General features: G+C 41.5%; 1 protein-coding gene across 5 annotated transcripts in view; it reads right to left on the bottom strand.

Moving 5' to 3' along the window:
- Positions 1-3,028: 3,028 nt before the first annotated feature.
- The window catches only part of slc16a12 (solute carrier family 16 member 12), a 107,297-nt gene continuing 85,482 nt past the window's right edge, over positions 3,029-24,843 (bottom strand). For 4 of the 5 annotated variants that reach the window (XM_033033551.1, XM_033033552.1, XM_033033549.1 and 1 more), the window contains 2 exons: positions 7,128-7,387; positions 3,029-4,104 (listed from right to left, as the gene is read on the bottom strand). In XM_033033551.1, coding sequence (XP_032889442.1) covers positions 3,908-4,104; positions 7,128-7,387 — 457 coding nt within the window. In that variant the 3' untranslated portion in view covers positions 3,029-3,907. The remainder of the gene's footprint in view (positions 4,105-7,127; positions 7,388-24,843) is intronic. The other variant, XM_033033553.1, reaches the window with a different exon arrangement.

A 24,843-nucleotide genomic window follows, 5' to 3' on the forward strand; every position in this document is an offset into this window, starting at 1 on the left:
TGGAGGGGAGGGGTGATTGGGAAAGGGCAGAGCAGGTCAGCCTCACTGGGCTGAGGTCCCAGTCACCAATGCTAATGGGAAGCCATGCAAAATCTCCTGTCCAATTAGATTTCCCAGTCTGGAAAATAATTTTAAGTGTGAAGGTTAGACAAGTAAACAAATCTGAAAGAATTTATTTCTTCATAAAACTGCAGATATATAGACAAAAAAGGAGAAAACAAGGCTTCAAATCAAATCACTAGAACAAAATGGTCACCGATAATATTAAACCATACGTTGGTATACTTTAATAATATTTAGATTAAAATTATCTCATAAATATCAAAATAAATTTATAGTGTGGACCCATTGTGCAAGTAGTTCATGTCAGTGTTAGAAACTGATTAAACCATATTTATGCATAATCAAGACAGACTTTTGGCACTGGTTTTGGATAAATCCTCGTAGCAGCATGTATATATACAGTACTGTGGTATGAATTATGTCAATGATGCAAATTATATCCCATCTCCCATGAATGATGAAGTGTTTGATATGATCGATGTCAAGTGTGATGTGAATGTTGATTGCACAGTGTGACAGTCTGAAGAAGGGTCTCGACCTGAAACGTCACCCCTTCTCTCCAGAGATGCTGCCTGTCCCGCTGAGTTCCTCCAGCTTTTTGTGTCTGTCTTCGGTGTAAACCAGCATCTGCAGTTCCTCCTTCCTATACATTTTGACTGAAGACACATTGTGAATAAAGTCTCTTGTGCTGCGGATGATGTACTCCTCAATGTGAATGTTGACAAGTGAATAAAGAGGTGTGGAAATTTGTCAGATGAATGTCGTGTGATGTGAATGCTCGCCGTGTTTTCCTTCTCTAAATCACTCGCATTCTAGAAGCACCACCCAGACCCACTCTTTACCCCACATGATGTACCATAGCTTTGTAAACTCTGAGGAGCTGCTAATCAGTCACCATTCTAACTTATCTGTGATTGTTTCCAAAGAAGAAAATGTTAAAGGGACCTGTAATCCTTCTGTGCCAACCTCTGGTCCATTTTCTGATTGGCCTTGCCCCAGACTGCTAATGCCAGTCAAAATACCACTTAGAATTCTTCATCTGTTCCCAGAGAAGACTGGAGTTCAAATCTCCAAAGGGCTTACATGTTTGACTTAAATCTGCAGAAAAATGCATTAAATTGTGAACCATGACGCAGTGTTTCATTCTGCTTCCTATGTACAAAAACCCAAAACATCGCCCATTCCTTCTCTCCAGAGATGCTGAGTTACTCCAGCATGTTGTGTCTACAACTGTAACATAGATCACTACTCATATTAATGGAATCTGCAGTACTAAGGCTGGGTGGTACAATGCTGTTGACTCAGTCCTGGGACTTTGTTTTGATCCTGACCTCCAGTGCTGTCTGTGGGGAGTTTGCACTGTCACCACATGGGTTTCTTCCGGGTGGTCTGGTTTCCTCCCACATTGCAGAGATGTGTTGGTCAGTTAACTAGATGCTCTAAATTACATCTAACATATGTAAATTATATTTAGTAATCACAAAAAAGAATAACAAGTGGAACTTTGTGTGCATGTATACGAGAGAACAAATAGCAGGGGTACAGGGAATAATGGATTGCTTTCTGGCAGCCACCAAAGACTTGATGTACTGAATGGATAATTTTGTAATTACCGATGAATGCAGGAATGAAGTAGCTATTTCATTAGTCAATACTGCATTATTCAACTATCAATCAATCTTCCGTCAAACCAGAAAATGTAGCAGAAATCAGGACTGTCTCAGTAAGTTACACAGACAGTTGCAAGAGAAAGAACATCTTAACTCTGTTATCCCACACCTAAACATTAATGAGCAGCATCAAGAAACAGAAACATAGAAACATAGACAATAGGTGCAGGAGGAGGCCATTTGGCCCTTCGTGCCAGCACCACCATTCATTGTGATCATGGCTGATCATCCACAATCAGTAACCCGTGCCTGCCTTCTCCCCATATCCCTTGATTCCACTAGCCCCCAGAGCTCTATCTAACTTTCTTTTAAATTCAACCAGTGAATTGGCCTCTATTGCCGTCAGTGGCAGGGAATTCCACAAATTCACAACTCTCTGGGTGAAAAAGTTTTTTCTCATCTCAGTTTCAAATGGCCTCCCCTTTATTCTTAGACTGTGGCCCCTGGTTCTGGACTCCCCCAACATTGGAAACGTTTTTCCTTCATCTAGCTTGTCCAGTCCTTTTATAATGTTATATGTTTCTATAAGATCCCCTTATCATCCTTCTAAATTCCAGCTCACCCTTTCCAATCTTTCCTCATGAGTCCCGCTGTCCTGGGGATTAACCTTGTGAAACATCCCAACATTTTCTAACACCTGTTGACAATTGAACCTCTTTCTAACTGTTGTCTGTATAGGAAGTAAACTAATTCTTATCAGCCAGCACTCCCTACCTCCCCAACAAGGAAAACCAATGAAAACTGTTACACGTTAAAATCCATCTCAAAGCTGGAAACTTGCATGTTTTATTAATATTCCTGCTCCAAATTGTTTACTTCACAAATACACAAGATGTGAACATTTCACACTCGGGTATGCTGTAAACACATTCAGCACGGACTGAGGAATGTTAGCATGTCTGTCGTGAGATTTTAGGTGAAGTCACTGTCATTTTGGTGCACAAGCCAGAAATTCCAATCTGTAGATGCGTCAGCTTTGCTGGGGAGTCAGGGAGTGAAGTCATACAAGCTTCAAATCGGAAATGCCTCTGTAGAAATGCCGCATTCAATTATGGGTGCAACTCGCAAATACCTATGGATCTGTGGTACTCTGAATACTAATGAAGATAAGGTGGATGAGGTTGCTCCCCTTAAAGTACGTGTCGAGGGGAGATTTGACGGACCTAACCAAAATCATGCTAGTGTCTGATAAAATAAGTCGTTGTTTCCATGAGCAAAAAGATCCACAAGAACAGGAGGCAGATTTAAGGTGACTAGGTAGTGGAAGCAAACATTTTCCTATGCAGTAAATTATAATCTGGAGCAAGAGGAGGGTTAAAATAATTGTGCACTTCTACCAAAGTGCTGGCAGATGCATGACAGGTCAGAGGGTTTCCTTCTGTGTGGAGCTATTCCCGATAATCGGAAGCACATGCCTTACGTTACTTGTCAGTACAAAAGACCAGACTGTTTGGAAAGGTAACATTAAGATATATAGTGAAAATGGAATGGCAACCTTGTAGCTCTTTAAAACACACCCCTTTTCATATGTTTCTATAATTCCTATCTCGTCCTCAAGAAACTCCAGGCATTATAGTTTTTGTACAAATCTGACACATTGCTGTACCAGTCAAATGAACAATTTGAGTAAACACAGGTGAGTCAATAACAATTCAATCCAAACTAATTTCTACATGGCAACAATGCAAGCTGATTGAGAGTCTGTTTTTGCAGCAGATCACAGCTAATCTGCATCTCATCTCTACACCCTGCTTATCAGAATCTTCTATCTGGCAAAAACCTTTTATTATCATTCTTACAATTGTCCATTGACACAACATTAACATGTGCAAAGAGAACTACCCATGCACTGACGTATACATCTGATCCATTATATGAGTCACATAGTCATAAATGCACCCTGGTTTGTTTTATAAAAGGACAACAAGAAACCTGTGAAAAGGCAACTTGGCATGTCAAGAGGCATGTGTGGAATGTATGAGGGAAATTAGATAATTTAGAGAAAAAACTATTCTGAATATAAAAATACTTTGGCATTGAAAGATTTAACAAAATATTTACTGATATTGACTCAAGTCTAGATTGCCAACACAAAATGGTTTCCATGTTTTGAGGACCTTCTGGAAGCCACTACCTTGTTACTCCTGTTTCTTAGCTTACATAAACTCTTGATTTTATATCTGATTGTCTGATGCAGTCTGAAAAGCTATAATGCTGGGATCCGACTCTTCGACGGTGGTTTGAACGTTCGCTGAATTTCTGCATTTCTTTATCCAGTCAATAGAAATGACCAACGTGGAACTGAATATCATGGACAATCCACTGACAAGAAACGCTGCAGTGTAACTTCCTGTTGTGTCCACCAACCAACCTAAGAAGAGAAAATCAGTGGATCTAAATACATTTAAAAAACTGCATGACACCCACATCACCACCCACAAACACAAGTAGACATGGCTTATCCCTACAAATCTGGTTGCAAACATAGAAAAATAGGTGCAGTAGGCCTTTGGCCCTTCGAGCCAGCACCACCAATCAATATGATGATGGCTGATCATCTAAAATTATGTAACTCGTTCCTGCTTTTTCGCCATAGCCCTTGATTCCTATAGCCTTCAAAGCCAAATCTAACTCTTCCTTGTCAATATCATATCTCTGTCAGCAATATCATTTCTTATTCTCATGCAAATTGGGGAAGACATTAATTGATCTGCACACGTGGATCTGAGAGGTAATTATGGCAACAATAATCCACAAATGGATAACACAATACGCCCAGCGGTTAAACTAGGAGGTAGACACGATTGAGATTCAGCCAGCAACTATATCAATTCCCCTGCAACCAAGGTTTGAGAAGCTGTGGGAATCACACTAGTTGTCCTAAGTCCCTACAGAACAGTACTACTCCCGCAATAACAGCTTCGTCCGCTGGACTGGAGGGTGGCAGCTTCGTCCGCCCCGGGCCGCGGTTTGAACCGGCCCGTTCGTGGAGCTCGGATTCGGCTGCGGGAATTACCATCACCAGCAGGGGGCCCAACATCGAGAGCCTGGATCACCTCAATGCAGATGGAGAACAAGGAAGGAAGAGACAAGGACTTTAAGACATTTGCCTTCCATCACAGTGAGGAGGTGTCTGGTAGACTCACTGTGGTGGATGTTAAACTGTGTTCATTGTGTGTTCTGTTATTTTATTCTCTGTCATGACTGCAAGGCACGAAATTTCATTCAAACTAAAAGTTTAAATTATAATAAAGGATACTTTACTTTATACTTTATGACAAGATCTTTGTCAATGTTTGTGTGTTCCTGCAAAATTATAAAAAGGATACATTTGGCTGGGACTCATTGAGTTAATATATTAATTATAGGGTTCTGAAATATAGGGTTGCAATTCAGTCACACAATTTAACCAGAGTATAGACCAGGTATAAGCTAACAGTAACATTATTCCAATTTTCCAGTGGAAAGAACTCACTCAGTCTTCGGCACTTAGCTAAAAGATCGGCAATGCTTGCATAGTCCTGCTTTGGAATAAGCATTCATTACAATAGACAATAAATAATAGGTGTAGGATTAGGCCATTCGGCCCTTCGAGCCAGCACTGCCATTCACTGTGATCATGGCTGATCATCCACAATCCGTACCCCATTTTGGCCTTCTCCCCATATCCCCTGACTCCGCTATTTTTAAGAGCTCTATCTAACTCTCTCTTGAAAGTATCCAGAGAATTGGCCTCCACTGCCTTCTGAGGCAGATTCACAACTCTGGGTGAAAAGGTTTTTTCACATCTTCGTTCTAAATGGTCTACCCCTTATTCTTAAACTGTGGCCCCTGGTTCTGGACTCCCCTAACATCGGGAACAGTTTCCTGCTTCTAGCGTGTGCAAGCCCATTATAATCTTATATGTTTCAAAAAGAATCCCTCTCATCCTTCTAAATTCCAATATATAAAAGCCCAGTCGCTCAATTCTTTCAACATATGACATTCAATGGAATCCCGAGAATTAACTTTGTGAACCTACTCCCTCAATAGCAAGAATGTCCTTCCTCAAATTTGGAGACCAAATCTGCACACGATACTCCAGGTGAGGTCTCACTAGGGCCCTATACAACTGCAGAAGGGCCTCTTTGCTCCTTTACTCAACTCCTCTTGTTATGAAAGCCAACATGCCATTCGCTTTCTTCACTGCCTGCTATACCTACATGCTACATGCTACATCAGTGGCTGATGAACAAGGACACCTAGATCCCATTTTCCTAACAACACCATTCAGATAATAATCTGCCTTCCTGTTCTTGCCACCAAAGTGGATAACCTCACATTTATCCACATTAAACTGTGTCTGCCATGCATCTGCCCACTCACTCAACCTGTCCAATTCACTCTGCATTCTCATAGCATCCTCCTCACAGTTCATACTGCCACCCAGCTTTGTGTCATCTGAAAATTAGCTAATGTTACTTTTAATCCCTTCATCTAAATCATTAATATATATTGTAAATAGCTGCAGTCCCAGTTCCGAGCCTTGCGATACCCCACTAGTCACGAGCCTTGCGATACCCCACTAGTCACTGAAAGGGACCCATTAATCCCTACTCTTTGTTTCCTGTCTGACAACCAATTTTCTATCTCTGTCAGTACCCTACCCTCAATGCCATGTGCTCTAAATTTGCTCACAAATCTCCTATGTGGGACCTTATCAAAGGCCTTCTGAAAGTCTAGGTACACTACATCCACTGGCTCTCCCGTGTCCATTTTCCTAGTTACATCCTCAAAAAATTCCAGAAGATTAGTCAAGCATGATTTCTCCTTTGTAAATCCATGCTGACTCGGACCGACCCTGTTACTGCTATCCAAATGTGTCGCAATTTCATCTTTTATAATTGACTCCAGCATTTTCCCCACCACCGAGGTCAGCCTAACTGGTCTATAATTCCCTGGTTTCTCTCTCCCTCCTTTCTTAAAAAGTGGGATAACATTAGCTACCCTTCAATCGACTGGAACTGATCCTGAATCTATAGAACATTGGAAAATGATCACCAATTCGTCCACGATTTCTGGAGCCTCCTCCTTAAGTACCCTGGGATGCAGACCATCAGGCCCTGGGGATTTAACACCCTTCAATCCCATCTGTCTACCCAACAAAACCATGCATAGCATGAATTCTGCTCGCTGAACCATCAAAGGCTGCAGTGTCTTTTCATGCATCTGCCAGCTGGTGGGACTTTGCAATCTCTTCACTTTTCATGTCACACGCATGCAGCTTTATAACATGAGAATTGTAACAAGGTGGCTGAGAAAGGTTGAAGCATATTGAAAAACAGTAACAAATCATTCCCATTCACAAATGTTTTCAAATAAAAACTTGAATGAGGCATGAGACATATTACTGACCTGCTATTGGTGGGCCAATGAGGTAGGGTATCCCATGGATAAAGAACACTATTCCCAGAGCAGAGGAGAGGAAAGCATTTCCTACTATGTCTGATGTTACTACTGGGATGAGGGCAACATATGCCCCATCAAAATATCCATAAAGTACAGCATAGGGAACCAGGAGTGGGAAAGATCTCAGAATAGGAATGAAGAGAGAGCAGGCGCCATCCAGCCCAATGGTTAAAATGTAACAGTATTTGCGATATTTCTTCAACCACCTGTGGATTTAAGGTGAGATGGTTGTCAGAATAATTTAAAAAATCATCGTTTCTGTTGATTGGTAAACAAATAAAATCATTACTGTCTGATTTTATTGCAGTCAATATTAAAATACTATTTTAAAATGATGTAGACTCTTAATATAAAATGTTGGTATCAAAAGGTTACGGGGAGAAAGCAGGAGAATGGTGTTGAGAGAGGAATATAGATCAGTCACCATCGAATGGCAGAGCAGGCTCAATGAGCTGAATGGCCCCAATCTGCTCCTATATCTTATGATCTAACGACTCCTTGCTCAAGTCCATATAGATGACATTTATTGCCTTACCCTCAACCCTTTTGATTACTTTAATAAAAACTTAAATAAATTCGTAAGACCCGACCTTCCACCTGCAAAATCTTGCTGACTATTCTTAATCAGTACGTGTCTATCCAAAGCATATATCTTATCCTTCACAATCCACTCCATTATCTTACCTGCCACACATTTAGGCTGTGTAGGAAGGAACTGCAGATGCTGATTTACACCCAATATAGACACAACAAGCTGGAGTAACTCAGCAGATCTGACAACATCTCTGGAGAGACGGAGTTGGTGGCGTTTCAGGTCAGAACCCTTCTGCAGACTGAAAGAAGAGGTGTGGGGGTGGGGTAGGGGGGAGGAGGGGAATAAGCTTGAATCGAGGAAAAGCCAGCCCATTGTTGGTTGGGAAACCCTAATCCCAATTCCTCTGTCTATGCCGTGCTTGCTCCCAGGATGAGCTGTTCCATATTAGGACATCAGAGGTGTCCTCATTATTTGGGGAAAGTGGGTTCCTCCCTTCTATCATAGATGAGGCCCTCACACGGGTTTTCTCTGTCCCCCGCAGCTGCTTTTGCTTCCCTTCGCCCAGTTGCAACAGGGACTCACCTTTCTCCTCACCTTTCACCCCATCAGCCGTCATATACAAGACATAATCCTCCGACATTTTCGCCACCTGAAACGGGATCCGACCACTAGCCACATATTCCCATCTCCTCCCCTTTCTACTTTCCGTAAAGACCGTTCACTCCGCAACTTCCTGTTTAAATCATCCCTTCCCACCTCCTCCCCAGGTACCTTCCCCTACAACCACAGGAGATGCAACACCTGTCCTTATACCTCCTCCCTCGACTCTGTCCAGGGACCCCGACAGACCTTTCAGGTGAGGCAGATGTTCACTTGCACCTCCTCCAACCTCATCTACTGTATCTGCTGTTCCAGGTGTGGACTCCTGTATATCGGCGAGACCAAGCGCAGGCTCGGCGATCGTTTTGCTGAACACCTCCACTCAGTCCGCCTTGGCCTAAATGATCTCCTGGTTGCAAATCATTTTAACTCCCCTTCCCATTCCCACGTTGGCCTTTATGTCATGGACCCTCTCTACTGTCAAAGTGAGGCCAAACACAAATTGAAGGAACAGCACCTCATCGTTTCGCTTGGGCAGCTTACAACAAAGTGGTATGAACATTGATTTCTCTAATTTCAAGTAACTCTGCATCCCTTCACTCTCCCCCCCTCCTCCTCCAGTTTATATCCAACACCTCACCTCTACTTTCAGTCTGAAGAAGGGTTCTGATCGTAAACATCACCACTCCTTTACTCCAGAGATGCTGTCTGATCAGCTGTATTACTCCAGCATGTTGTGTCTATCATAGATGTTAGGTTCACTAGTTACTGTTTCCAGCATTTATTTATTTATTTTTTATTTATTAGAAGTGAGTACAATGCATTGGTACAAAGCCCATGTTAACATATTACATTCTCTGTACAACTTCCCTTTTTGTTTTAAAGAGAGAAGTGAGAAAGGAGAGAAGAAAAAGAGGTTGTGAAAAGTGAAGAATAGATTAGTGAGCGTGGGTGAAAAACCAATAAAGAAAAAGTGAAAGAGAAGGAATAAGTGAAGAAGGAAAGCAGGAGGGAGATTATTCCATTGCCACAGTGAGATGGTTTTTTTTAATATTCTAAATCATATTTCACCCATACCTGAAACTGTTGGTTTTCATGATACTATGTCACCACATGAATCCAAGAAATCAATAAATGGGGATCAACTCCTTAAGAATAGGTCTTGTTTGTCTATTAGGAGGAGTCTCATTTCTTCCAAATGTGCTGTGTCCAGCATATTACTGATCCACATTTTAAATGTTGGTATATTAGCATTTTTCCAAAATTTAAGTATAAGTTTTTTTGCTGTTATTAACCCATAATTGAAAGATGAGTTTTGGTGTGTATTTAATTTGTTCCCATCTCCACTTACTCCAAATATAATAATTTCAGTGTTAGGTTCCATTTTTGTCTTAAATAGCTTTGAGAATATATCAAATATATCACACCAAAATTTATAAAGTTTTGTACAAGAGACAAATGAGTGCGTAATATTGGCATTTTGAGAAAGACATTTATCACAAATGGGAGAAATATTTGGATAAAATTTATTCAACCTAGTTTTGGAATAATATAATCTATGTAATATTTTAAATTGAATTAAGTTTTGTCTAGCGTTGATCGAACATTTATGTATATGTATCAAATATTTTTCCCATGTTTCTTTTGAGATTTTTATCATTAATTCTTTTTCCCAGGCTTCTCTAATTGCCTCTGTTGATGGTAAATCTATATTTAAAATACTGTTATACAAGTATGATATTAATTTTGTTGACTCCGCATTGATATTCATTACTTCTTCCTGTGGGTCTAAAATTATACTTTGGAATCTTGGTATATATTTCTTCATAAAGTCACATACCTGTAGGTATTTAAAATATTGATTGTTATTCAATTTAAATTTTGATTTTAGTTGTTGAAATGATAATAAATTTCCCAATACATACAAATCACCTACCTTTTTAATTCCCACTTTTTCCCATTGTTTATATGTTTTATCCATACCAGATGGTTTAAATACTGGGTTATTCACTATTGGTGTTAACCCTGATAAATTTCTTAATTTTAAAGTTAATTGTATTTGTTTCCAGATTCGTATTGTATTTTGTATAATTGGATTCTTCTTATATAACATATTATTCAGCTTTATTGGGGAAAAATGATCGCTCCTAGATCGTAGGGGGCGCAATCCTCTTTCTCCATTCTTATCCATTCCAACTGTTGAGCAGAGCTGTCCAACCAATAAATTATATTTTTAATATGTACTGCCCAATAATAGTATAGAAAATTAGGTAGTGCAAACCCCCCCACCTCTTTGGGTTTGCACAAGTGATTTCTTTTAATTCTATGTGCTTTATAATCCCAAATAAAATTAAAAATATTCAGGTCTAATTTAAAAAACAAGTGTTTTGGTATATATATCGGTATAGATTGGAATAAATATATTATTTGTAGTAGCGCTATCATTTTTATAGCGTTTATTCTGCCGATTAGTGACAGTGGGAGCGTTCTCCAAAATTTAATCAGTGAATCAAATGTATTTAATAAAGGTATAAAATTAGCATTAAATAATGATTTATATCTTCTAGTAACTTGAATACCCAAATACTTAAATTTCTCTGTTGCGATTTTAAATGGAAATTTTAGAAGGCGATTCGCTTTCTGGGGTTTTAATGACATAATTTCACTTTTATTCTAATTTATTCTATAACCGGAGAAAGAGCCAAATTCCTCTATTAGATTTAATAGATTCGGGATGCTCGTTTGGGGGTTTGTAATCTTCTTCTTCTTTCGTGTGGCATGCACAGCTTAAAGTTGTAGGACATCTTGTTCTATTTGATCTTCTGTTTGTGCACGTCTAGTTGATTGCATTAGTCGAAACAGGGCGGACCACGTGAATGTTGCAATCTTCCACCCCGGGGTTTGTAATATATTTTGTAACAAATTTTGTGCCTTCCACCACAGTGATGAATGCTGTGGTGGATGTTTGTGTTACAGTTTTATTGTGGTTGTGTGTTCTTTATTATTGTATCGCTGCAGACAACCCAAATTTCCACCAGCCTGGCTGTGTGGCAATAAATTATATCTAATCTAATCTAATCTAATAAAAGTATATCATCTGCATATAGTGATATTTTATTAATAGTATCCTTAGTATTATATCCCTGAATATCCGGATGCCTTCTTATCCTTTCAGCAAGCGGCTCTATCATAAGTGCAAATAGCAGGGGTGATAAAACACAGCCCTGCCTATTGCCCCTCGATAATTGAAATTTTGAAGATAATATATTATTAGTTAGTATTCTTGCCATTGGTTTATCATATAGTAATTTAACCCATCTGATAAAATTCTCTCCCATATTAAATTTTTGGAGTACTTTGTATAAATACTGCCATTCTACCTGATCAAATGCTTTCTCTGCATCCAGAGATATAACTGACATGTCTTCCTTTTCCGTTTTGTATGGATACATTATATTAAAAAGGAGTCTCAAATTGTTAGATTGTCTTTTAGGTATAAACCCCGTTTGGTCCGGATTTATCAATTTATTAATATATTTACTCAATCTTCTTGCTAAAGTTCTTGCTAAAATTTTCTGATCTGGATTTAGGAGTGATATGACTCTATATGAGCCCGGTTCTTCTCAGTCCTTATCTTTTTTAGGTATTAACGTAATTGTGGATTCGGCTAATGTTTCTGGTAATTTATTTTCGGTAAAGGCATATTTATATAACTTAAGTAACCGTGGCACCATTAACTCCTGGAAACCTTTATAGAATTCATTATTAAAACCATCTGGTCCTGGCGTTTTCCCATTTTTCAGCTCTTTTATTGTTTCACTTATTTCTTCCCTTGTGATCTGTGCTCCTAATTCCTCTTGTTCCAAAATATCCAATTTTGGCAGATTACAATTATCTAAAAAATCTACAATTATATTGTCTTCTATTTTAATTTTAGACGGATACAAGTTTTGATAAAATTGGGCAAACCTTTTATTAATATCCTGGGGTAACGTTAATAGTTCCCCATTCTCTGATTTGATTTTAGTAATCGTCTTTTCCTTCTCCTGTTTCTTCAATTGTCTAGCCAGAAGTTTATGTGGTTTATCACCAAATTCAAACTGTGCCTGTTTTGTGATCTGAAATAATCTTATTACTCTTGCCGATAATATTCGATTAAGTTTAAATTTCAATAATGTGATCTTATTATGTTTATCTATAGTTGGGTCTTTTGCGTTATCTAATTCTAATATTTTAATTTCCTTTTCTAAAGTCTCTTGTTCTATGGAGTTCTTTTTGTTTTGGTAACTTTGATATGAGATTATAACTCCACGTATAAATGCCTTAAAAGTTTCCCATAATAAAAATGGTGAAATGCCTGGTGTCTCAAAAAGAATTTCATTTGTTGTTTTAAATACTCATAACCTTGTGGATTATTAATTAATTGTGTATTAAAACGCCAAAACAATTTTATACCTGGCGTTCCCTCTAGTTTTACAGTAAAGGTCAATGGTGAGTGATCAGAAATAATACTATTGTGATATTTTGGGTTAATCGTATAAGGAATTAATTTTGTGTCCACTAAAAAATAATCAACAAATTCTCGAATAAGTTTTATGTACCGCTGAGTAAAATGAGTATTCCCTTCCCGTAGGGTTGACTATTCTCCATACGTCTGTTATATTAGTGTTTTTTATATATATGTTTAAAAATTCACTGGTTTTAGATTTAACCTTACTCTTCTTTACTTTTATTGATTTATCTAAATATGTATCTATAACACAATTAAAATCCCCCCCTAATATTACATTTTGGTAATTATACTCATCTATTATATCCGTGATTTTCTTAACAAATTGGGGGTTATCAAAATTTGGTGCATAAATATTTATCAGAGTCAGTGGTGTAGAATAAATTTCTCCTGCCACTATAGTGTGCCTTCCTTCCTTATCAGACATAGTGTTCTTTGATATAAATGGTATACCTTTCCGAATAATAATAGCCGTACCTCTAGCTTTAGAAGTAAATGACGAATAATAAGTTTGGCCTATCCAATTTGCTTTTAGTCTCATCTGTGTTTGAAATTTCACATGCGTTTCTTGTAAAAACGCAATATCCACCTTTAAAGATTTTAATTGAGCCATAATCTTACCCCTTTTAATTGGATCATTCGCACCCCTAATGTTCCAACTACAAAATGTGATTCCTCCATTCCTCTTTCCCCTAATGTTTCCAGCATTTCTTAAATAGATGCACAACCTTAGCGATCCTCCAGTCCTCCAGCACCTCGCCCGTGTCTAATGATAATTCATATATCTTAGCCAAGGCTCGCACAATTTCTCACACAGTGTTCTCCGATATATCTGATCAGGCCCTGGGGATTTATTTACCTTCATATGCACTGGCACCTCCAGTATCTGCTTGACCACTGTACGAACCATCCTTAAGACATCCCCATTGATTGTCCCAAGTTAGAGTCATGGAGAGTTATACAGCATGAAAACAGACCCTTTGGCTCAACATGTCCCATCTGCACTAGTCCCACTTGTCTGTGTTTGGCCCATATCCTTCTAAACCTGTCCTATCCATGTACCTGTCTAATTGCTTCTTAAACGTTGTGATAGTCCCTGCCAAAAGGACCTACACCGGCAGCTTGTTCCATTGACCCATCAACCTTTGCATGAGAAAGTTACCCCACAGATTTTGTTGACATCTTTCCCCCTTCACCTTCAACCTCTCGATTCACCTACTCTGGTCAAGAGACTCTGTGCTGCCACTCAATCTATTACTCTCATGATCATATACACCTCTATAAGATCACCCCTCATCTCCTGTGCTCCAGGGCATAGAGTCCCAGCCTGCTCAATCGCTCCCTATAGCTTAGACACCCGAGTCCTGGCAACATCCTTGTAAATCTTCTCTGCCGCCCTCCTGATTGATTCTATAAGTGTGCTTCTCGGTTCCCTAAATTCCTGCAGAGGTGTACTTGATCCCAGCTGCCTGTACCTTCCATCACCTCCTTTTTCCTGAACTGATCATCAACTCTCTTGGCATCTTGACTTTCACTTCCAGCTGCCTTGCCCTTCACTCTAACAGGAACACGCATGCCTTCAACTCTCACCATCACTCTTGAAAACACATCCCACTTTCCAGATGTGCCTTTGGCTGCAAACATCCTACTTCAAACAGCTTTAAGTTCCTGTCTGATACCATCAAAGTCAGCCCAATATTTCAACAAATATTCTAATGAGGGATGGACTTCCATGGCCCAGTTCCACAAATAGAGATCGATTTATAAAGTCAAACAGCACAAATAAAACCCTTTGGCCAACTCATCCATGCAGCCCAGGATGCCCCATCTAAGCTAGTACCATTTGCCTACATTTGGCCCATATCCCTCTAAACTTTTGCTACGCACGTACGTGTTTAAATTCCTTTTAAATGAAGTTACAATACATGCCTCAACTACCACTTCTAGCAACTTGCCGCCCTCATGCCATTCCCAATTTCCTGACAGTAGGCCAAGCTTTGCCCTCTCCCTTGGAGTACCCTCTACATATTGCCTGAGGAAACCTTTCTATACACACTAGACAAATTCCACCCTGTCCAAGACCTTAGTACTATGGCAGTCCGTTATATTGTGAAAACTAAAATCCCCTACTATGCCAACCCTATTAGATTTGCAGCTGTCTGCAATCTCATGGTACATTTACTAATTCCCATTGACTATTTGGGAGCTTGCAGCAAGGTGATCATCCCCTTTTTATTTCCCATCTCCACCCATGTATCCTCACTGGATGAACCGTCAGTAATGTCATCTTGGGCTATTGCCGTGACATCCTCCTTCATCATTAAAGCAACCCCCGGCTCTGTCTTGTGTGAAGCACCTGTACCCTGGAACATTAAACCACCAGTCTTGGGCCTCTCGTAACCAGGTTTTGTAATGGCTGTAACATCCCAGTCGCAAGTACCTATCTATGCCCTGAGACCACCCTCCTTACCCATTGGGCCTCTCGCATTTGAAATAAACCAATACTCCTAAAATAGACACACAATGCTGGAGTATCTCAGTGGGCAAGCTGCATAGAAACGTAGAGTCATTGAGTTCAAACTGAGTATGAAGAAGGATCTGAACCTCATCTATTCCTTTTCCCCAGAGATGTTGCCTGACCCGCTGAGTTACTCCAGCATTTTGTAGTTATCTTCAGTGTAAACTAACATCTACAGTTCCTTCCTAAACCAATAGACCTGCCTTGCTCGCTGCTATGCTGCTGCCTATCCTGCTTACTGAGCTTGTTGCCATCACATTCTGTACTGACATAGTCTCTCACCACTCTCCCTCCTGCATTTTAACCCACCCCCTGCCACTCTAGTTTAAACCCTCCCATGTTGCACTCGTCAACCTACCTGCCAGTTTAGTTTAGTTTATAGTTTGGAAACATGCCCCTCAGCCCAATGAGTCCACGTCCGCCATCATTTCTTACACAAGCCAATTAACCAACAAACCTGCACATCTCTGGAATCTGGGTGGGAGCCGGAGCACCCGGAGGAAACCCACATGGTCACGGGGAGAACGTACAAACTCTGTGACAGACAGACAGCTCCCATAGTGGGGATGGAACCTGGGTCTTGGCGCTGTGAGACAGCAACTCTACCGCTGAGCCACCGTGCTACCCCAAGGATATTGTGCCGGGATATTGGTTCTCCTCCACTTCTTGTGCACCCGCCCCTCTTTTATAAGTCACCTCTGCCCCAGAACAGATCCCAATGTTATAAAAATCTGAATCCCTACCACCTGCACTAACTCATCAGCCACAAATTACCCTGTCCTATCTTCCTATTCTTACTCTCATTAGCAAGTGACTCTAGCAGCAAACCAGATATTACGACACTCAAGGTCCTGTTTTTGAACCCTTGGCCTCGCTCCCTGTATATATTCTGCAGAACCTTATCACTTTTCCCTCCGAGATCATTTGGCCCAATGTACACAATGGCTTCTAGCTGCTCACCCTCTCCCTTGATAATGTCTGCAATTGGTCTGAGAGGTCTTCAATCCTGGCTCAGGGAGGCAACATGTCATCCAGGAGTCTCTGTTGCTGCTGCACAATCTCTTGTCAGTCCTTCTAACTAACGAGTCTCCAATTGTTATGGCCCTGTCTGTCCTCACACTTCCTGCAGTGCCAGAGTCAGGCCCAATGCCACAGGCCTGACTACTGCTGCTCTCCCCTAATCTGCCATCCCTCCCTCTCCAACGGTACCAAGAGTTTACCTGTCCATAGAGTCATGGAGTCATACAGCATGGAAACAGGCCTGGGGGCAAATTCTTCCCATGCCAATCAACATGACCCTTCATGGGACTCTAACTTAAGCTATTCATGTATATCTCAAAATGTTTCTGAAACGTGATCATAACTGCCTCACCTACCACTTCCGACAGCTTGTTCCATACACCCACCAACATTTGTGTTGGTTAGTTTCCTGGTAGATCTTTCCCCACTCACCTTGAACCAATGTCCTCTGGTTGTTGACTCTCCTACTCTGGGCAAAAGTCTGTGCATTTACCCAATCTATTCCTCTTTGGATTGTGTACACCTCTATTAGATCACCCCTCATCCTGCTGCGTTCCGAGGAATAAAGTCCTAACCTGCTCAACCTCTCCATGGAGCTCAGGCCCGTGAGTCCTCTCAATATCCTCAAATGTTCTCTGCATCCCTTTCAGCTTGATAATTCCTATAACATGGAGACTAAAATTGAACACAATACTCTACATCTGGCCTCACCAATGGCTTCTATGATTGTAACATGAACTCCCAGCTTCTATACTCAATACTCTGGCTGATGAAGGCCAATGTGCTGAAAGCCTTTTTGACCACCTTTTCTACCTGTGGTGCCATTTTCAAGGAACCATGCACCTGTACTCCTAGATCCCTCTGCTCTACAACACTCCCCAGAGCCCTACCATTCACCGTGTGACTTGTTGTCAAGGTGAATGGCCATATGGGATTGCAGCACTCTCTGCCTACCCCCTTTCTCAGCTGTCACCCATCTACTTTCCGTCTATACTCTGGGCATGGCCATAGTAACTCCCATTTATGACCTTCATGTTTTACAGGTGATCTGGATGTTATCCAGCTGCTACTCCAGTTCCTGAATGTGGTTCGTGAGAAGCTGCAGTCGGATACACCTCACATGGATGTGGTCCTCAGGGGCACTGGGAGAATCTCTGATGTCCCACATCCTGAGGAGGAGATCACCACTCCCGTGCCATCTGTGCTGCACTAGACCAAGGGAGATTTACAAAGGAAAGGAAAAATACAGACCACACATTATTGGGCCTGTCCCACTTACACAACTTTTTCGGCAACTACCGGCACCTGTAGGTCGTTGCAGGTCGCCGAAAATGTTCAACATGTTGAAAATTTAGCGGCGACCATAAAGACGCTACGACTCTTTGGGCAACTGAGGAAACTACTCATGACCCTACAGGCGGCACCCTGGCGACATGTCACGGGGTGAAGCCTGTATGGTCGTGAGTATTCGCCCAAAGAGTCGTACCTTGTTCTGATCATCGCTGGATTTTCAACATGTTGAAAATTTTCAGCAACCTGTAACGACCTATGGCGGGTGCCGGCAGTTGCCGAAAACATCGCGTAAGTGGGATAACTCACTATCACCATCAATGCCAGAGTTAGATTTAGCTTAGGCTGAAGGAATCAAGGATATGGGGAAAAAGCAGGAACGGGGTACTGATTTTAGTTGATCAACCATGAACATATTGAATGGCGGTGGTGGCTCAAAGGGCCGAATGGCCTACTTCTGCAACTATTTTTCTATGTTTCAAGTCCAAGACTAACACTCAAGAATTAGCAAGTAAATCTAAGTTGGTAGCACCTGATAATTTAGCACCACGTGCCTTTAGAATTTCAAAATGTCATCTGCAGTGTGATCTCTAATTCATGGACTAATTGCGATAGACAAAATATTGGTGTGGGATATTAGTTTCTCTCTATACTCTGCAGTCAGGGCCATATACCTCCAAACCATTCTTATCCATGCACCCATTTAGGGGTCTTTAATATCTTGTCATTGTACCCATCTCAACTACTTCATCAGGTGGTTATTTTCATGTACTCACTGCCTTCTGTGTGAAAATGTTACCTCTCAGGTCCCCTTCGAATCTTTCCTCTATCACCTTAAACCTATGCCCTTTATGATTTAATAACATTGTACAAGGTCACCTCTCAGCCTTTCATGCTCCAGGGGGATAAATAAGAATGTCATTGTTATCTGGGACACATGAGAATAAAACACTCTAGACCCTTGACTCTTATCCCACCTAATATAGTTAATACACTTGCAGATGGCACTAACATTGGTAGTATAATGGACAGTGAAGAATGAAGTCAGTGATTACAACAGGTTCTGCTCAGCAGGGCTAATGGGCCGAGGAATGGCAGATGGAGCTTCATTCGGATAAATGCGAGGTGCTGGACTTTGTTAGGATAAACCTGAACAGGACTTCTACAGTAAATGGCAGTGTCTTGGGGAGTGTGTGGCAAGACAGAGAGACCTGGGAGTGCAGCTGCTTACTTCCGTGAAGATGACAGTGCTGATTGACAGGCTGGAGAAGAATGCATTTGACACCCTTGCCTTCATTGGTCAATATAGTAAATGGAAGAGTTGGGACATCAAGTTACAGCTGGACAAGGATGTTATTAATCTGGAAACGGTGCAAAATCTTTTAGAAAGATGTTACCATCTCAACATAGGAGGCTGAGGGGTGACCTTGTAGAGTCATACAGCATGGAAACATGTCCTTCAGCCCAAAATGCCTACGCCAACCAAGCTACCCCCATCTGCACTAGTCCCACCAGCTTGGCACAAATCCTTCTAACATTTCCTATCCATGCATCTCTCCAAATATCTTTTAAATGATGTGATAGTACCTGCCTCAACTACCCCTCCTGACAGTTCACCATCAACCTTTGTGTGAAAAAGCTGCCCCTCAGGTTCCAATTAAATATTTTCCCTCTCACCTTAAACCTATTCCTTCTACCTTGATTCCCCTACTCTGGGTAAAAGGCTCCGTGCATCGACCCTATCTATTCTCTCCACGATCTTAAATTCCTCTCTCAGACTCAGATCAGTCCTCATCCTGTGCACCAAGGAATAAAGTCCTAGCCTACCCAACCTCTCCCTATAGCCCAGGCCCTCAAGTCCTGGCAACATCTTCATACATGTTCTCTGCACCCTTTCCAGCCTCACAACATATTTCCTATAACAGGGTGATCAAAACTGAACACAATACTCCAAATGTGGCCCTACCAATGTCTTGTGCAACTGTAACATAACATGCCAACTTCTATACTCAATACACTGACTGATGAAGGCCAATGTGCCAAAAGTCTTTTTGAGCACAGTATCTACCTGAGATAGATAGATACTAATAGAACAGTGATCGCTGATCCCAAAAGGTTAACCCACTTCAGTCATTTGGCGTTCCCAATTTCCTGAGTAGCTTTGTCCTCACTTATGTTGGGCCTTCTCCATGTTGTCTGAGGAAGCTTTCCTGAACATATTTCATAAATTGTAACCTATACAAGCACCTGGCACGATGACAGTCCAAGTGGAAATTGGGAAAGTTAAAATCCTTATTATCCTTACAGTTGCCTGCCATCTCTAGGTACAATCAAGCCAAACCCAAGTAAAATAGATAGAGTATAGGGGAACGTACAGAGTGCAGAATATAATTCTTAGCACTGTAGTGCATCGGTCAAATTTACAAAGTCCAATGTCTTCAATAGGGTAGAGGTGAATCAGACAGTACCCTCGCTAAAGAAAGGACTGTTCAAAAGCCTGGTAACAAAGGGGAAGATGCTGTTTCTGAGTCTGGTGGAGCGTGGTTTCAAACTTCCGTACTTCTGCCGGATGGGAGCAGGGAGAATGTGGAGTGACCAGGGTGCAACGTCCTTGATTATGTTGGTTGCTTTTCCAAGGCAGCACGGTATGAATGGAGTCAATGGTGGGAAGTCTGATCTGTGTGATGGACTGGGTTATATCGACAATCTGTCATTTCTTGCAAACTTTGGCAGAGCTATTCCCAAGCCCAGCTGTAATACAATCCAACAGTACGCTTTCTGGGTCCTGGGTCCTGGGTCCTGGACTTTCTCACCGCCAGGTACCAGGAAGTCAAGATGGGAGGAAATACATCAAAGTCCCTCACCCTGAGCACAGGATCCCCCCAGGATTGCGTCCTCAGACCCCTACTGTACTCCCTGTGCTCCATGACTGTGTGACCAGGTTCAACTCCAACTCGATAATCAAGTTTGCTGATGACACTGTGGTGCTGGGCCTGATCTCCGATAACGATGAGAAGGCCTACCGGGAGGAGGTGGCTGATCTGGTACTTTGGTGTCAGAACAACAGCCTCATCTTGAATGTCAAAAAAACTAAGGAGCTGATCGTGGACTTTAGGAGGGCACAACATCCGAGGACATACACACCACTGAAGATAAATGGGGATACTGTAGATAGGGTGAGCTGCTTTAAATACCTGTGAGTCCACATCTCAGAGGATCAGACATTGACATCACACACTGCTGTACTGGTGAGTAAAGCAAGGCAGAGCCTTTACCACCTCAGGCATTTGAGAAAATTCAGAGTGTCTCTGAGGATCCTCCAGTGCTTCTACTTAGCGGCTGTTGAAAGCATCTTGTCCGGAAACATCACAATCTTGTTTGGGAATTGCTCTGTCAAGGACAAGAAGGCTCTGCAGAGAGTAGTGCGTTCAGCTGAACGCACTATGGGAACTACACTCGCCCCCCCTGCAGGAACTATACATCAGTAGGTGCAGATCCAGAGCCAACAAGATCATGGGGGACCCCTTCCACCCCAGCAACAGACTATTCCAGTTGCTACTGTCAGGCAAATGCCTCCGTTGCCATGCTGTGAAAACAGAGAGGATGAGAAGGAGTTTCTTCCCACAGGCCATTAGGATTGTAAACTCCTATCTCACCAGGGACTAACTTACTGCACCAATTTACTGTTGTGTTGTGTTTTTTTTTAATCGCTGTTTTTCTTTTTTTTCTCCCACAAATATGTAATTACTGATTTTATTTCGAAGTCACGTGAGTGACTACGTGGAAGAGCCCGCCAGCCCGCATGCGCATAAATACGTCGACACATGGCGCGGGAAGCGGAGCAGTTCGAACCTGCTCCAACAGGAAAATAGGGGCAGTGGTCCTGGTGAAGCTGGCATAGCTTGTGCAGCTGTGTAGGCAGGATAAAAATAGTTACGGCCGGCGCGGCTGGCAGAGCTCAATGCTATGGACCCGCGGGAGCTCCCATTCTAAAAATAGCAACGGCCGGTTCAAGCCATATGCCTGTGGCAACACCTGGTTCAGGGTTGCAATATCACACCCACTCGGATGAGGGGAGTGTCGGAGATCAATATGGAGCTGACTCTGAATATGTGGATGTGCCTGAGACCCATGCTTTAATGCATGATATGCGAGAGTCGCATAAGGAAAAGCTGCCTGCTCTTGCCTCTAAATTTGCTGTTCCCTCGGGGACGGGCAAGCCACTACAAGAGGAGTTGGCCAGCAGCATCAGCTACCTAACATCACACCAGCTGAAGGAAGATGTTATGCTGGAAACAGCTGGGAAATATCCCAGTCTAGGAAATTGAAAAACCTTGGATGTTCCCATAGTCAATGCAACCATTTGGGAAAACATCGGGAGCAGAACAAGGTCCAGAGAGATGAGATGGCACTGTTGTGCAATACTCATTTTGAGATTAACTGCTTCTGGAAAGATGGCATTAAGCCAGAATTAAACCCCATGTTTGTACAATTTTGCAGTAATGGCAGACGTGACCAGTCCAGTGAGTCCTGCTGAGGCTCCATAGGAACAGCTGGCCAAAGGAGCAGCCTGTCTGACCAGGCTGGGGATAAACTGGTAGCGTGGCCTTCACAATAAAGCTCCAGCAAGGCCTGTAGGTCGAAGAAGTAGTCTGTCCATTCGGCTCAGGAATGTCGGCAGGCGTGCCTTGCACAGCAATATCACTTTTGAGCTCTGGAAACGAGCAGTTGGCAAGCATGGGGCTGAAGATGTGGTCAGACAGGGTCTGCAAATGGAATTTCGCTGAAGCTCCAACCAGCAGGTCGACGCGGATTCAGAGACGCTGGCAGGTAAGGTCCCTTTATTAACCTCCGTAAAACTCCGAAATGGAACAGTCTGTCAGCACAGTTTTGGATTTATTGGCAGCATGGGCTGTCTAGTATCTTTTAACTGTCTCTGGAGTAGACAGATTGATGCAGAAACATTGGCAGGGTGCCTTGCATAGTAACCTATGTAAATTCCAAGTAGGAACAGCTTGGTTACCCTGGTTCAGGGTAGACCATCCTGGAACTGGCTGGCCATATGGGTCATATTGACCAGGGAAGCACTGCCTCAACATCTGTGATTGAGGTTATCAGACTGCTCAGCAAAGTGCAGTAGTTGAAGACTCCCTCAACACATGATTACATTTCTGCTCAGTTAGTGGAGTTGCCAGTTTGTTGAAAACATCTTTGCCATGCTCTCTGGGATAGGTAGCTACTAACAGGAAACCAGTCTGGCATATAGTATTTTATCTGACCTGCAGGTTCATATTGTGAATCAAAAATGTATATATAATTATCTGTAGGCTCTCAATTCCAGTATTCCACATTGGCGACTCAGACAGGTGGTTTCAGTCAGAGGACTGCGAAGCAATTCCTGGTTCAGGCTTGCATTAGGCTAAATGCCCCTCTGAGGAAGAACGCTGAGGTTTTGTGGTGACTCTAATAGTAAAGAGTTGACAGGGAACTCGTATTCCCACATCAAGTGGATACGGTGTTTCAGCTCTATTCATAAGGTTCTGATTATATGTTATCAGCGAATTGAAAGAATAACTAAATAATGCATCCTCCGTGGCAAGAGAAGCCAAAAAAATTCCACCTGTATGATCAATAGTTGACCATAATAATATGGTGGTTCCAAGTGGAATCAGTGACATCTCGCAGAGGATGAGTAGTCTGCCCGAACAAAAGGGGTATATTTCTGATATTTCTCAAGATTGTAGGAACATGGAGCATGCCTAATCAGGTTAGGATTTGGCTAATCTGATCATGTGTTTGGTTACCCAGTTTGAGATAGATGATTGGCTTTCAGCAATTTAGCTGATTCAGAGAATCGATCTTGAAGATGCATACTTTGCCATAACTATACACAAGAGGCACAGATATATTTGGTGTTTGATAACAAAGCTAGTGGTGCAAGCTACTGCTGCCCTACTCAGATCAAAGGGCATTGTGTCATCAAGTTTTAGATGACATGCAAAATTTGCAGCTGATAAGACTTAGAGGTTTATCAGTAGATGACATTTATGATATTAAGGATGAGGCAACATGAAACTTAATTGTGCTAACTTTGCCTATTCATTCAGGCCATGGTAAGGCGGCTAAAGAAGCTCCTATTTACTCAAAGTCATGAGTGATGGCTGGTGCAGCCTTTTTCTCGGGCAGATAGCTCTCCACAATTGTACAGGAAGTTTGTGAACAAGATATGTGAGTTAATTTTAAACGGAAGTAACAGAGGTTTGTGTTGCTTTCAGTTTGGGTTTCAAGAAGCGATTATGTGATAGTACAATTGACACTGCTTGTTCTGTTTTGTCTTTCTTTATAATTCCATAAATGGGACAATTGGCTATTCACCCGCTGTTATCTAACATTATGCAAGGTGTTTTTTATATGACTGTTCTAAAAGCCTACAGTCATCGTAGTGTGCAATGTATATCAGTAAATTATTATGCAGATATTCATGTACTGTATTTCTAATGGGAGCAGTATCATTCAGTTGATTATGCTTTTAGCAACTGATTTCAGCACAAAGAACAGTCTTTACTCAATCTCTGATTCGGTGTCTGGGTCATAACTGACATTAGGGTAGCTTGTTATTGGAATGTCAAACAGAGTTTTGAAAAAACATTTGGTACTCTCTGGGGGGGCATATACATTGATCAGTGTCACAACTTTGTTTTCCAGCTTTCCTTTAACTAATCCATACCTTCCCTCTTTGTCCCTGACATCTTTATGGCATTCAAATTGGACTGCATTTGTAATAAGGATAGCCACTTTGTTTTATAGGAACTATAAAATGCATTTCTAAAGCCAAAGCATTTTAGTTTCTCATGTTCTTGTTGAGGCAGGTGGGTTTCCTGTAAAAATAGTACCTGAGCCTTTTCTTTTTTCAGTTTAGCCAGGACCTTGCTCCTTTTAACTGGATTATTCATCCCATTTACATTGAGTGACACCAATTTGATAGTATTACGTGACATTTAATTTACCTAATCCTGTCTTGCATTCATAAATCTCCAGATAACTTGAAACTGTGCAGGTCTTCACTTCCTAATCCCTGAGATGATGTGCAACTTTTAGGTTGCGTTAAAATATCACACTATTTCATCAAAAATCCATATAAACATTTGTTATATTTCACTTGAAAATTAGTTTAAAATATTTAAACACT

This window comes from Amblyraja radiata, chromosome 15 (assembly GCF_010909765.2).
Source record: "Amblyraja radiata isolate CabotCenter1 chromosome 15, sAmbRad1.1.pri, whole genome shotgun sequence".
NCBI classification, from domain to species: Eukaryota; Metazoa; Chordata; class Chondrichthyes; order Rajiformes; family Rajidae; genus Amblyraja; species Amblyraja radiata.